Consider the following 14,892-nt stretch of genomic DNA (forward strand, 5'->3'; position numbering starts at 1 on the left):
CTCTCTCGACCCTACCATAGCCCTGATCAGGCCAGGCGGTGTCAGATCCTCCCCTACGGCGCGCTTTAGGGCATTCCTCTCGTCTCTCCACGCGGGACACGCCTCCACCGTGTGGCTCGCCGTGTCTTCCTCCAGCCGACAGTACCAGCAGGTCGGCCTCTCCGTCTTCCCTATTCTATATAAAAAATCCGCGAAGTACCCGTGGCCTGTCAAGACTTGGGTCACACGGAAAGTCATGCTCCCGTGTGCCCTGTCGAACCATCCCGTCCAGTTCGCTAGGATAGCTAACCTCAACCTCTCGCTGGGGAGCCCCGCACTTCCGAGGTCCACCCTCCATTGCTCGCGGGCTACGCGCAGTTCCTCCTCCCTAATCACTTTGACCATGCTCTGGGACCACGTCCTGGTCGACCGCAGTTCACGCACTCTATGGAATGTGCGCTTGTACGCATCAGCCGCTAGATATAGTGGCGGGGTCCTGGCCAGCATCGAAACGGCCACGAAGGAGGCCGTGCGATATGCCGCAACTACTCTTGCGCATATCCTTCTCTGGCACCTCGTAATTACTCGCTGGATGTACTTTGAGGACCTCGCCACATCCCCCCACACCGGAGCGCCGTACATTATTACCGCGAATAGAGTTTGCGCATAAAGCCTACGCCTAGATTCGGATGGCCCCCTCAGGTTTGGCATCAGCCTCGCTAGTGTCCTCGTGACACCCCCTAGCCTAGCCTCCATGGACGCGAAGTGCGCTTTGAACGTCAGGCCGGGATCCAGTCGCACCCCCAGGTACTTCATGGACCCCGACAGTAGCACCCTCTCCGCGCCAACTCTGACGTCTGGGGTGTTTGGTGCTTCCCCCCTTTTCACGCGCCAGAATAGGACAGCCTCGGTCTTGCTCGCCGCTACCGTGAGGCCTAGGCCCGAAATTCGCCGGACTACCCTGGCTACCATCGCATTTGCCAGTGCTACCGCTGTGGATGGATCCCCAGCGGAACTCAAAACCAGCGTGTCATCCGCGTAGCAGACAGTAACACAGTCTGCAATCCCCTCCCCCCGCAGAACCTCGTCGAAAGTCAAGTTCCATAGCAGGGGGGAGGCTAACCCCTTTGTGTTTTTGGCGAAAATTTTCGCGATTTTGAAAAGTGCTGAAATCAATTAATTGTAGCACTGATCGGTCGTAAATTGGCGAGAGAAATCGATTGGGCGCAGTTTCAATACGCTGCGATCAACGCACTGAAAGTTACAGCCAAAAAACCAGAACCTGAATTGTCGACATTTTTCAGCAGGTGCTTTTTTGCTCGCCAGTTCTCTCCTGTTGGTCCTACGCTCCTTTCGCTGCGATTTCTGAGTTCCTGAGGGTCCAATTGGTCAGATAAGGGTCGTTCAAATCGAATCTGAGACCAAAAGTTTTTAGCCCAAAAAAAAAGTAAGGCTAACCCCTTTGTGTTTTTGGCGAAAATTCTCGCGATTTTGAAAAGTGCTGAAATCAATTAATTGTAGCACTGATCGGACGTAATTTTGCGTGAAAAATTGATTGGGTGCAGTCCCAATACGCTGCGATCAACGCATCAAAAGTTACGGCCAAAAAACTAGAACCTGAATTTTCGACATTTTTCAGCAGGTGCTTTTTCGCTCGCCATTTCTCTCCTGTTGGTCCTACGCTCTTTTCGCTGCGATTTCTGAGTTCCTGAGTGTCCAATTGGTCAGATAAGGGTCGTTTAAATCGAATCTGAGACCAAAAGTTTTTAGCCCAAAAAAAAAGTAAGGCTAACCCCTTTGTGTTTTTGGCGAAAATTGCCGCGATTTTGAAAAGTGCTGAAATCAATCAATTGTAGCACTGATCGGTCGTAATTTTGCGAGAGAAATCGATTGGGCGCAGTTTCAATACGCTGCGATCAACGCACTAAAAGTTACAGCCAAAAAACCAGAACCTGAATCGTCGACATTTTTCTGCAGGTGCTTTTTTGCTCGCCATTTCTCTCCTGTTGGTCCTACGCTCTTTTCGCTGCGATTTCTGAGTTCCTGAGTGTCCAATTGATCAGATAAGGGTTGTTTAAATCAAATCTGAGACCAAAAGTTTTTAGCCCAAAAAAAAAGTAAGGCTAACCCCTTTGTGTTTTTGCCGAAAATTTTCGCGATTTTGAAAAGTGCTGAAATCAATTAATTGTAGCACTGATCGGACGTAATTTTGCGTGAAAAATCGATTGGGCGCAGTCCCAATACGCTGCGATCAACGCATCCAAAGTTACGGCCAAAAAACTAGAACCTGAATTTTCGACATTTTTCAGCTGGTGCTTTTTCGCTCGCCATTTCTCTCCTGTTGGTCCTTCGCTCTTTTCGCTGCGATTTCTGAGTTTCTGAGTGTCCAATTGGTCAGATAAGGGTCGTTTAAATCGAATCTGAGACCAAAAGTTTTTAGCCCAAAAAAAAAGCAAGGCTACCCCCTTTGTGTTTTTGGCGAAAATTTTCGCGATTTTGAAAAGTGCTGAAATCAATTAATTGTAGCACTGATCGGACGTAATTTTGCGTGAAAAATCGATTGGGCGCAGTCCCAATACGCTGCGATCAACGCATCAAAAGTTACGGCCAAAAAACTAGAACCTGAATTTTCGACATTTTTCAGCTGGTGCTTTTTCGCTCGCCATTTTTCTCCTGTTGGTCCTACGCTCCTTTCGCTGCGATTTCTGAGTTCCTGAGTGTCCAATTGGTCAGATAAGGGTCGTTTAAATCGAATCTGAGACCAAAAGTTTTTAGCCCAAAAAAAAAGTAAGGCTAACCCCTTTGTGTTTTTGGCGAAAATTTTCGCGATTTTGAAAAGTGCTGAAATCAATTAATTGTAGCACTGATCGGACGTAATTTTGCGTGAAAAATCGATTGGGCGCAGTCCCAATACGCTGCGATCAACGCATCAAAAGTTACGGCCAAAAAACTAGAACCTGAATTTTCGACATTCTTCAGCTGGTGCTTTTTCGCTCGCCATTTCTCTCCTGTTGGTCCTACGCTCTTTTCGCTGCGATTTCTGAGTTCCTGAGGGTCTGATTGGTCAGATAAGGGTCGTTTAAATCGAACCTGAGACCAAAAGTTTTCGGCTAAAAAAAAAAGTAAGGCTAACCCCTTTGTGTTTTTGGCGAAAATTGCCGCGATTTTGAAAAGTGCTGAAATCAATTAATCGTAGCACTGATCGGACGCAATTTTGCGTTAAAAATCGATTGGGCGCAGTCCCAATACGCTGCGATCAACGCATCAAAAGTTACGGCCAAAAAACTAGAACCTGAATTTTCGACATTTTTCAGCTGGTGCTTTTTCGCTCGCCATTTCTCTCCTGTTGGTCCTACGTTCTTTTTGCTGCGACTTCAGAGTTCCTGAGTGTCCAATTGGTCAGATAAGGGTCGTTTAAATCGAATCTGAGACCAAAAGTTTTTAGCCCAAAAAAAAAGTAAGGCTAACCCCTTTGTGTTTTTGGCGAAAATTTTCGCGATTTTGAAAAGTGCTGAAATCAATTAATTGTAGCACTGATCGGTCGTAAATTGGCGAGAGAAATCGATTGGGCGCAGTTTCAATACGCTGCGATCAACGCACTGAAAGTTACAGCCAAAAAACCAGAACCTGAATTGTCGACATTTTTCAGCAGGTGCTTTTTTGCTCGCCAGTTCTCTCCTGTTGGTCCTACGCTCCTTTCGCTGCGATTTCTGAGTTCCTGAGGGTCCAATTGGTCAGATAAGGGTCGTTCAAATCGAATCTGAGACCAAAAGTTTTTAGCCCAAAAAAAAAGTAAGGCTAACCCCTTTGTGTTTTTGGCGAAAATTCTCGCGATTTTGAAAAGTGCTGAAATCAATTAATTGTAGCACTGATCGGACGTAATTTTGCGTGAAAAATGGATTAGGTGCAGTCCCAATACGCTGCGATCAACGCATCAAAAGTTACGGCCAAAAAACTAGAACCTGAATTTTCGACATTTTTCAGCAGGTGCTTTTTCGCTCGCCATTTCTCTCCTGTTGGTCCTACGCTCTTTTCGCTGCGATTTCTGAGTTCCTGAGTGTCCAATTGATCAGATAAGGGTTGTTTAAATCGAATCTGAGACCAAAAGTTTTTAGCCCAAAAAAAAAGTAAGGCTAACCCCTTTGTGTTTTTGGCGAAAATTTTCGCGATTTTGAAAAGTGCTGAAATCAATTAATTGTAGCACTGATCGGACGTAATTTTGCGTGAAAAATCGATTGGGCGCAGTCCCAATACGCTGCGATCAACGCATCAAAAGTTACGGCCAAAAAACTAGAACCTGAATTTTCGACATTTTTCAGCTGGTGCTTTTTCGCTCGCCATTTCTCTCCTGTTGGTCCTACGCTCTTTTCGCTGCGATTTCTGAGTTCCTGAGTGTCCAATTGGTCAGATAAGGGTCGTTTAAATCGAATCTGAGACCAAAAGTTTTTAGCCCAAAAAAAAAGTAAGGCTAACCCCTTTGTGTTTTTGGCGAAAATTTTCGCGATTTTGAAAAGTGCTGAAATCAATTAATTGTAGCACTGATCGGTCGTAAATTGGCGAGAGAAATCGATTGGGCGCAGTTTCAATACGCTGCGATCAACGCACTGAAAGTTACAGCCAAAAAACCAGAACCTGAATTGTCGACATTTTTCAGCAGGTGCTTTTTTGCTCGCCAGTTCTCTCCTGTTGGTCCTACGCTCCTTTCGCTGCGATTTCTGAGTTCCTGAGGGTCCAATTGGTCAGATAAGGGTCGTTCAAATCGAATCTGAGACCAAAAGTTTTTAGCCCAAAAAAAAAGTAAGGCTAACCCCTTTGTGTTTTTGGCGAAAATTCTCGCGATTTTGAAAAGTGCTGAAATCAATTAATTGTAGCACTGATCGGACGTAATTTTGCGTGAAAAATTGATTGGGTGCAGTCCCAATACGCTGCGATCAACGCATCAAAAGTTACGGCCAAAAAACTAGAACCTGAATTTTCGACATTTTTCAGCAGGTGCTTTTTCGCTCGCCATTTCTCTCCTGTTGGTCCTACGCTCTTTTCGCTGCGATTTCTGAGTTCCTGAGTGTCCAATTGGTCAGATAAGGGTCGTTTAAATCGAATCTGAGACCAAAAGTTTTTAGCCCAAAAAAAAAGTAAGGCTAACCCCTTTGTGTTTTTGGCGAAAATTTTCGCGATTTTGAAAAGTGCTGAAATCAATCAATTGTAGCACTGATCGGTCGTAATTTTGCGAGAGAAATCGATTGGGCGCAGTTTCAATACGCTGCGATCAACGCACTAAAAGTTACAGCCAAAAAACCAGAACCTGAATCGTCGACATTTTTCTGCAGGTGCTTTTTTGCTCGCCATTTCTCTCCTGTTGGTCCTACGCTCTTTTCGCTGCGATTTCTGAGTTCCTGAGTGTCCAATTGATCAGATAAGGGTTGTTTAAATCGAATCTGAGACCAAAAGTTTTTAGCCCAAAAAAAAAGTAAGGCTAACCCCTTTGTGTTTTTGCCGAAAATTTTCGCGATTTTGAAAAGTGCTGAAATCAATTAATTGTAGCACTGATCGGACGTAATTTTGCGTGAAAAATCGATTGGGCGCAGTCCCAATACGCTGCGATCAACGCATCAAAAGTTACGGCCAAAAAACTAGAACCTGAATTTTCGACATTTTTCAGCTGGTGCTTTTTCGCTCGCCATTTCTCTCCTGTTGGTCCTACGCTCTTTTCGCTGCGATTTCTGAGTTCCTGAGTGTCCAATTGGTCAGATAAGGGTCGTTTAAATCGAATCTGAGACCAAAAGTTTTTAGCCCAAAAAAAAAGTAAGGCTAACCCTTTGTGTTTTTGGCGAAAATTTTCGCGATTTTGAAAAGTGCTGAAATCAATTAATTGTAGCACTGATCGGACGTAATTTTGCGTGAAAAATCGATTGGGCGCAGTCCCAATACGCTGCGATCAACGCATCAAAAGTTACGGCCAAAAAACTAGAACCTGAATTTTCGACATTTTTCAGCTGGTGCTTTTTCGCTCGCCATTTCTCTCCTGTTGGTCCTACGCTCTTTTCGCTGCGATTTCTGAGTTCCTCGAGGGTCTGATTGGTCAGATAAGGGTCGTTTAAATCGAACCTGAGACCAAAAGTTTTCGGCTAAAAAAAAAAGTAAGGCTAACCCCTTTGTGTTTTTGGCGAAAATTGCCGCGATTTTGAAAAGTGCTGAAATCAATTAATTGTAGCACTGATCGGACGCAATTTTGCGTTAAAAATCGATTGGGCGCAGTCCCAATACGCTGCGATCAACGCATCAAAAGTTACGGCCAAAAAACTAGAACCTGAATTTTCGACATTTTTCAGCTGGTGCTTTTTCGCTCGCTATTTCTCTCCTGTTGGTCCTACGCTCTTTTCGCTGCGATTTCTGAGTTCCTGAGTGTCCAATTGGTCAGATAAGGGTCGTTTAAATCGAATCTGAGACCAAAAGTTTTTAGCCCAAAAAAAAAGTAAGGCTAACCCCTTTGTGTTTTTGGCGAAAATTTTCGCGATTTTGAAAAGTGCTGAAATCAATCAATTGTAGCACTGATCGGTCGTAATTTTGCGAGAGAAATCGATTGGGCGCAGTTTCAATACGCTGCGATCAACGCACTAAAAGTTACAGCCAAAAAACCAGAACCTGAATCGTCGACATTTTTCAGCAGGTGCTTTTTTGCTCGCCATTTCTCTCCTGTTGGTCCTACGCTCTTTTCGCTGCGATTTCTGAGTTCCTGAGTGTCCAATTGATCAGATAAGGGTTGTTTAAATCGAATCTGAGACCAAAAGTTTTTAGCCCAAAAAAAAAGTAAGGCTAACCCTTTGTGTTTTTGCCGAAAATTTTCGCGATTTTGAAAAGTGCTGAAATCAATTAATTGTAGCACTGATCGGACGTAATTTTGCGTGAAAAATCGATTGGGCGCAGTCCCAATACGCTGCGATCAACGCATCAAAAGTTACGGCCAAAAAACTAGAACCTGAATTTTCGACATTTTTCAGCTGGTGCTTTTTCGCTCGCCATTTCTCTCCTGTTGGTCCTACGCTCTTTTCGCTGCGATTTCTGAGTTTCTGAGTGTCCAATTGGTCAGATAAGGGTCGTTTAAATCGAATCTGAGACCAAAAGTTTTTAGCCCAAAAAAAAAGCAAGGCTAACCCCTTTGTGTTTTTGGCGAAAATTTTCGCGATTTTGAAAAGTGCTGAAATCAATTAATTGTAGCACTGATCGGACGTAATTTTGCGCGAAAAATCGATTGGGCGCAGTCCCAATACGCTGCGATCAACGCATCAAAAGTTACGGCCAAAAAACTAGAACCTGAATTTTCGACATTTTTCAGCTGGTGCTTTTTCGCTCGCCATTTCTCTCCTGTTGGTCCTACGCTCCTTTCGCTGCGATTTCTGAGTTCCTGAGTGTCCAATTGGTCAGATAAGGGTCGTTTAAATCGAATCTGAGACCAAAAGTTTTTAGCCCAAAAAAAAAGTAAGGCTAACCCTTTGTGTTTTTGGCGAAAATTTTCGCGATTTTGAAAAGTGCTGAAATCAATTAATTGTAGCACTGATCGGACGTAATTTTGCGTGAAAAATCAATTGGGCGTAGTCCCAATACGCTGCGATCAACGCATCAAAAGTTACGGCCAAAAAACTAGAACCTGAATTTTCGACATTTTTCAGCTGGTGCTTTTTCGCTTGCCATTTCTCTCCTGTTGGTCCTACGCTCTTTTCGCTGCGATTTCTGAGTTCCTGAGGGTCTGATTGGTCAGATAAGGGTCGTTCAAATCGAATCTGAGACCAAAAGTTTTTAGCCTAAAAAAAAAGCAAGGCTAACCCCTTTGTGTTTTTGGCGAAAATTGCCGCGATTTTGAAAAGTGCTGAAATCAATTACTCGTAGCACTGATCGGTCGTAATTTGGCGAGAGAAATCGATTGGGCGCAGTTTCAATACGCTGCGATCAACGCACTAAAAGTTACAGCCAAAAAACCAGAACCTGAATTTTCGACAGTTATTAGCAGGTGATCCCACGCTCTTTTCGCTGCGTTTTCTGAGTTCCTGTTTGGTCGAATTAGCCACAAATGGGTCATCCGAATCAAAGATACTCAGTCAGAGAGACAAAAGTAAGTTGTATTCCCTTGGACGGCTGAAAATTTCAAACGTGAAATTACCAAAACGACATCGTCAGCGAATTACGCCCTGCGCGCGCCTGAGTTTACGAAATGCCTTCGACGCAGCGTCAGGCTCAACATAGTACAGTAGGCATAAAGGATTCGCGATCACGGAGTTATCGGTAGTGCCGTACGAATCATTACAACGTCGGGCCGGGCTGCTCCCCGTGTTTCCCTCTATGTGGTTTTATCCTAATCTATGACCTATGCCCCCACATAACACTTGCTCGTCACTCTTCCGTCTTGACGTCGCGCGTGTGGATATGTATTCTAGTTGGAATCGCACTGTTGCAGTGTTGTGCCACACGAAAGCTATGGTTCATTTAAAATATTGTCATTGAGTCACTGATCAATGAGTCTTCTCACCATACAGACTTGGAATAAAACCATTCCCAATTCCGTAGTAACCTATCAAAGCCTGGCAGAATAGATTTTTGAAAACGTCACATCTTCCTTACGTCTCGTGCACCTGGACTATGTTATATTTCAATAACGTCGTAAGGTTTCGTAAATGGAAAGTCTTTCTAATTCTTGGTTTGTTTTCATTAGCCTTGGGACTGAAGGTCGTATTGAAAACGTTGCGAGTAACTGCCGCACAATTAACTGATTTGCGAAAATGTCCGGCATGTTACGGGCTTTCGATATGTGGGGCAATTTTAAATAACGAAATAGTTATCAGGCATAGAGGTGTTTACGCTACCTTTGCCAATTTATTCAATGCGAAAAATGTTTTCTTCGGAAATTATGCCGGGGAAAAAGTTGTCCTCAAGAAACTCGCTCACACTTCAGAGCTATACGCATTTGACAAAATGCTCTGTACTGATTCGAAGCTCTTCGAGTTATGTCCCAACAATAGCAACAAGAAATCTGTGCCTCGAGCTATTGATTTTTACACACAAATCACCAGAGAACTAACCACTGATTTTGCTAGCGACAATATATCCAACCTGAGGCTCTGTCCAATTACTGATCACATGGACGATCTTCTTTACAATGTTTACGCAAATAGTGGTAATGATAAAAAGCAAATATCGCATGCTTACCTCTGGACGATACTGAGGATTAATCCAGAACCAGTAGTCTTACAGGTGATTGATCATGATAGGAAAAAATGCAGCCCAAACGGTATTGTAGATGATGCGGGAAAGCAATATTTATGCATAATGAATTGCTAATATAATACAGTTCGTCTAAACAGATATTGCCAACTGAGGACGGATGGCCGGTACCCAAATATTACGGGGCGTGTGGGAGAGTCATTGTCGAGGAATACGTAGGTCCCCCGTTATCCAATTACCATCAGGAGCCTTGGATAAGGCGAGCGAAAATTGCTTCAAGTCTTCTCGAGGCTGCACAGAAATTCACCTACCGAAGTCCTCACTTTGGCTTTTACTTGACTGATATATCTCCAGATAACATCGCAGTCGACCCCAAAGATAATGCAAAATTCATTGATATGGAAAACATCATTGTAGTAGATAAAAGAATTCAACAAAATAGTGAGTTCAGGGAAGTAATAATAAGAGCTCAAATACCTATGTTACATAACTCAATCGGATCTGAAATGTCCTTTAGCATCGAAGTGTTATCCAATTGAATATAATTTGAAAAAAGAAATTGTTCTATAAATCAATATTTTCAGACAGAACATCTGACTGGGAGGAATTGGAAGTTAACAAGGTTGATTTCACCTGTCAAAATTGTTTGGCATTTTCGCCAGTAGACATATGTAGTCATCATTTCAGTGATCATAATTATTATGCAGTCTGCCAGGTAAATTGACTCAGGTCAATGCATGTTTGAAATTATTATACAAGATTTTCGTTCAGACTTCAGTTGGATTTACTGTTTCAGCACCTCTTATCACGGACTACAAGCTCCAATGCAATACCTGGAGGATTGCTGCATGATATTCCAAATGATATTTTACAGCAATACCCAAATCTCCCAACTCTTATAGAACAGTGTGCTATACCTAGTGCAGCACATACGAGAATAGTAGTTGGGGATCTTCTGCGGGAAGTACTGAATGAGATTGTGCTAGAGAATACAAGGCAAATCCTCAGACATTAATTTGACGCAGTTTCAATCATTTACGATCAACCCATTATGTATTATAAATATTACTCTTATAATTAAGAACCTACACAATTATTTGGAAGAGAAAAAAAGGAAACGGCAAATATTTTTTTACAGAATAATAATGTTGAATTTACTCATATCCAAGTGATTCAACAATTAACAAACAATTTTGTTTTTTATTCAAACGAACTCCATGCCATGAACAATAAATTTGATGCTTATCATTGTGTGCAGTCTTATGTTCAGTATCCTGTCTAGAACTATTTCGGCAATTTAGATTTTATTTTAAACGAAACAGGTATAATCATTCTATTAAACCTACAAAAATATTATAAATTCCGCGCACCTGTGCAGCAAATACGCCACAAACAAGTAATTATTCTTTCGTTAGGTGACGTATGCGACGCGACTACCCGAAGTAACACGATGGCATAACATTTGCTATTCCGATAAGTACTGCTAACTATTCTCTAGTAATTTCTTCAGTCTTGCTATTTCAAGTTCTTGCTGTTCTAATTTGCTTTGTTGTTTCTGAATTATAATACTTTTTTCATTGTTGTCATTTCTTAATTTAGCTATCATTAAATCTTTATCTTCACTGAGTTCCTGCAGAAGTTGTTTCGTTGTTGGCCGTGCATTTGGATCCGTCTGAACCAATTGGCTCAGTATGAAAGCCTAGTTCGAGAAAAATTTAAAAAACAAATAAATAATCGAAAATCAATTTTTTCAGGTTCCCATAGCCTTGTATGTCGCGAGTACAATGAAAAGAATGATTTTTATTGTCAAACATCAACATACCCATTTAGGATGATTCATTTTCAACGTGTCTGGGATTTGGCCTGCCTGCAATGCACCAATTATCTTGCTGCGTTCCATTCGAGTTTTCATCAACATAATAAGTTCTAGAAGGACGATTCCCAAACTAAATATGTCACTCTGAAATCAAGGAAGTATAAAAATATGAATACTTGCAAAAAAATAAATACTACGATAGTATCAATTAATGGCATATATAATTCGGTTATAGTACTAGCTTTTTAGATCAAGAAATACCGCAAAGATTGCCAGACAATTGTAAATCATTGAGTTGGACATAAAAAAGGTTGAATTCAATATGAAAAAAGGTGGGAAAAGAAAGAAACCGAAGTACCTTGGGATTACATTTGCCACGCAATTGTTCTGGTGCGGCATACATGTGCGTGCCAAATACAGAATGATGATTTTTTTTCTGCAGTGCACAGGCCAGTCCAAAATCTCCTAATTGAACCGTAAGATGATCAATTGTTGATATAAAAATGTTGCTTGGCTGGTAAAAGGGAAAAACGAAGCTCAATAAATTGAACACTATCCAACATAGTATCGTGTCATATTTGTACTTGGCATTTATTCTTGCTGACTGTTCCATTTTTAAGTAATAAAAATAGTAGATGTTATTCATTCAACTTAATTACCTTTATATCATGGTGTACTACTCCACGAGAATGAATATAATCCAATCCAGACAAAATTTGTGTTAGAATTACAGTGACAAGAGGCTGAGAGACAGGTTCCACTCTATCGTCTAACCATTCTCGTAGCGTGCGCTCGCAGAGTGCCATTTGTATATACAATGTGTAAAGGTTCTGGTTCTATATGGAAAATTTAAGTTGTGTACTATAGTGATTAATCAGCACTAAAACCCCACTTGTTAATGAAAATTCACTGTGGCCCAAAATTTTTGCCAATAGATTTACCACGCTCCACTCTCAGTTTAACCAATCCATAACCACTTATTTCAGGTTTAAATTAGGCATATCATTTCCCATGCATATGCATATATATCGAATCACAAACAATGAATAGTAAAATTCTACTAGCGTTATTACTAACCATCTTCGAATTGTACTGGCATATTTGCTGTTCAGAAACTGATTCTTCAAAGGATTCACTATCTTCACTCGCCTCTTCATCATTTGAATTACTATCCAGCGTGAGGTGTCTGCTACTTTCTTTTGAATAGCTTTTATTACTTTCGTAATCACCTCTGAATGACACAACACTGGAGTATGATTTTTCTGCTATATTAACATCGACATCACTGTCCAACATTCTGCAATCCATATGATTTGTTGAAGAAATTGATAAACTGGGAATGTGCAGACCTTTGTTAATTTTTCCACCGGTTTTCCTGCTTTTAGATAAATTTATTTTCACCTCAGAATGGGAGCTATAGTTCGCACGGCCGTTTTTACGATTTTTGCGACTTCGGCTGCAAGACAGTTTCTCAGATATATGTAAGCCGTATTTATCAGAACATTCAGGTGATGCATTTTGAACAAATGGAACTAGAAGTGTTTGCTCAATCCAAGCACCTTTGTACGGCACAATATTAGGGTGATTTAGGGTAGCCAATGTTTTCACTTCTTTAAGATATCGCATGATGTTTTGAACTCTGCAAGATGGCACTACTACCTTTTTTATAGCATATTCAGTTCCATCTAGTCGATGTCGAGCTTTAAATACATTTCCAAATCCACCCTTAGATATAAACCCAATTTCCTCAAACTCATGTCTGTAGCGGGACCATTCAGTCATTAAAGAACTGAAATGAGAGGCAATTAAATTTAAATTGAAAAAAAATAGGCTGTATAATCTACAGTATTATTTTCAAATACTGTTTCATTTCTTTATACCTTGGTACTTGTAGGGCACTTTCAGAACCTGTCGAAGCTCTAGCAACAGTAACTAAATGGAATAATGCTCGCTGATATTGACTTCTGACTAACTCCAGTTCTTCCATGTTGTATGAACCATCAATCAACTTCATTTCGTGTAATTTATCACAAATGGCTGTTGAGGGAAAAAATTGGGTTCTTATAAATAAATATAATCCAATGAAATATGGATTACATCATTGCCCAACTCTCACAATGAGTTAGACTGAGTTAGAAGAAAGATAGAATATTGAAATTAGGCGAATTTCTAACTGAATAATGCTCAGATCAAGTACTTAGCTTTTATGTTTCAGTTTTATTTTGGAGTTCATAAGGTTAAAAATGTTATATTTACCATAGTATAATTTATTCCTGCGTACAGGATCCCCCTCGAAAAGTGTGCAGAGCTGTTGTATAAGCGCTTCGACGAGTAGGCTGGTAGATGGAGAAACTCTGCCAACAACTTGACCACCAGCTTGTACTTCTTTACAATCATCCATTCGATAAGTTGTCCATGTGTCGTTTCCTGCAAAATAAGTAATTACTGACACTCGTGAGCCAAACGAATTTAGGTATACTAATTTTACATTCAACTAGGTATCGCTGAGCGAGATCAGCGTATGTTATTCTAGCCAATAAAACATCTTTGCAATTTCAATATACGCCCATTTTTTTTCTCTCAATGATTTAAATATGTATCTCGTGACTGAAATAAAATAACGATGATAAAACACATGGATGGTGATGTGACACAATTTTTTTACGTTCAAAATGCTCGAACAATTCAAACTTGAATAATCTTAAACATACGCTCTAACCTCTATCGAAGGTGGTAACAGTCGACAGATCACCCCAAGGATTGTTTTCGGGTGATACGCTATCATCCATGTTAACACATAATAAGCAACTATTTTCACATTTTTGTCTGACCTTTTCTCCCTGAACCTCGCAATTCACTTCACGTATTTTAAATCACATACATATACGCGACATTGCGGCACTCGGTTACGTATTCACGAATACGCGACATATGGTGTTTATTTTTCAAGGTGATCGTAGTATATTTGAAATAGTAGGCTCCAGAATATTCCACCTTCAGGTGCATGTAGCGCCTCCACGGCCGTTGACTGAAAAATATAAAGACCTGGCCCTAATGGGCTTTGGAGTGACAACTGAAAATCGTCGTGCGCTTGCGCCCGCTGAAATATTCCAACGGTAGACTTGACAACTTATTGGAGAACATCAGAGAGTTACCGATAAGTAACACAATCTTCGCAATGGTAAGCGCAAGTCAGTACTTACAATTAGCCTGTGTGTAATTACCGACTGTTCGGTGATACAAGAAATTAATAATGAGAATAAATTTCTTCCAAAATTCGTAACAAAACAGTGATTTGATTAAAGTACATAGATTATAAATAGTAATAGATCAGATGTAATAATGATGCAGAGACCAAAAAGTATACATGTATATGCGGTCCATGTATGATATTAATATACATGATCCATTTACGATTGATACGTGATGCACACTATAAATTTTATAATTTTCCAGGAGACTAACTAAATTATCTACAATAATCGGCTATAAAATGAAAATAGAAGAATTATTCATTTCGAAATGGTATTAATATCTTAATAAATAATATTAATTAATAATATTGTGGAAATTCATCCAGGTAGCGGACCTGGAGCGTAGAAACTACGGAGCGCTTGGCCTTGAAATCGAGTTCCACCAGGTAGCGGGCCTGGTGCATAGAAACCACGGAGCACTTGTTCTGGAACTCCAGTTGCACCAGGAAGCGGACCCGGAGCGCAGGAACCACGGAGGTAGAGAGGTTTCTCTCTGGGTAGAGAACCCGGTATTCGAAATCTGTGGAGCGCAATTGTCATACGTCCGCTCTACTCCGCGATTGTTTCCAGACTGAGAAATTCGGCTAGCTGATTCTAGATCGATGACGTCAGGAGAAAAGAAAATTTGGG

The 14,892-nt window shown here is 41.0% G+C and overlaps 2 protein-coding genes across 3 annotated transcripts; one reads left to right on the forward strand and one right to left on the reverse strand.

Annotated features, from left to right (window-relative positions):
• The first annotated feature begins 8,244 nt into the window (after positions 1-8,244).
• Positions 8,245-10,443, forward strand: LOC124176379 (divergent protein kinase domain 2A). 2 transcript variants are annotated; one of them, XM_046557600.1, is made up of 4 exons: positions 8,245-9,222; positions 9,333-9,633; positions 9,777-9,907; positions 9,971-10,443. In XM_046557600.1, the coding sequence occupies exons 1-4, from the start codon at positions 8,611-8,613 to the stop codon at positions 10,205-10,207; spliced, it is 1,281 nt and encodes a 426-aa protein (XP_046413556.1). In that variant the 5' UTR covers positions 8,245-8,610; the 3' UTR covers positions 10,208-10,443. The 2 variants fall into 2 exon arrangements, with proteins under 2 accessions (XP_046413556.1, XP_046413557.1); XM_046557601.1 differs by having other exon boundaries at positions 8,249-9,222; positions 9,989-10,443.
• LOC124176376 (eukaryotic translation initiation factor 2-alpha kinase 1-like) lies at positions 10,362-14,044 on the reverse strand. The gene is made up of 8 exons (XM_046557594.1): positions 13,728-14,044; positions 13,265-13,435; positions 12,889-13,045; positions 12,086-12,797; positions 11,668-11,844; positions 11,367-11,522; positions 11,015-11,152; positions 10,362-10,891 (listed from the first exon to the last, which is right to left on the reverse strand). The coding sequence occupies exons 1-8, from the start codon at positions 13,795-13,797 to the stop codon at positions 10,676-10,678; spliced, it is 1,797 nt and encodes a 598-aa protein (XP_046413550.1). The 5' UTR covers positions 13,798-14,044; the 3' UTR covers positions 10,362-10,675.
• Positions 14,045-14,892: the final 848 nt, after the last annotated feature.

Source organism: Neodiprion fabricii, chromosome 2, assembly GCF_021155785.1.
Source record: "Neodiprion fabricii isolate iyNeoFabr1 chromosome 2, iyNeoFabr1.1, whole genome shotgun sequence".
NCBI classification, from domain to species: Eukaryota; Metazoa; Arthropoda; class Insecta; order Hymenoptera; family Diprionidae; genus Neodiprion; species Neodiprion fabricii.

Coding starts and splice junctions, on each gene's coding strand:
- LOC124176376 (XM_046557594.1), bottom strand. CDS start 13,797: ATGGATGATAGCGTATCACCCGAAAACAATCCTTGGGGTGATCTGTCG. Junction 12,798..12,888: donor AGTGCCCTACAAGTACCAAG/GTATAAAGAAAT, acceptor CTCTCATTTCAG/TTCTTTAATGACTGAATGGT. Junction 11,845..12,085: donor GCCAGTACAATTCGAAGATG/GTTAGTAATAAC, acceptor TTTTCCATATAG/AACCAGAACCTTTACACATT.
- LOC124176379 (XM_046557600.1), top strand. CDS start 8,611: ATGTTATATTTCAATAACGTCGTAAGGTTTCGTAAATGGAAAGTCTTT. Junction 9,223..9,332: donor CAGAACCAGTAGTCTTACAG/GTGATTGATCAT, acceptor TCGTCTAAACAG/ATATTGCCAACTGAGGACGG. Junction 9,908..9,970: donor ATTATTATGCAGTCTGCCAG/GTAAATTGACTC, acceptor TTCAGACTTCAG/TTGGATTTACTGTTTCAGCA.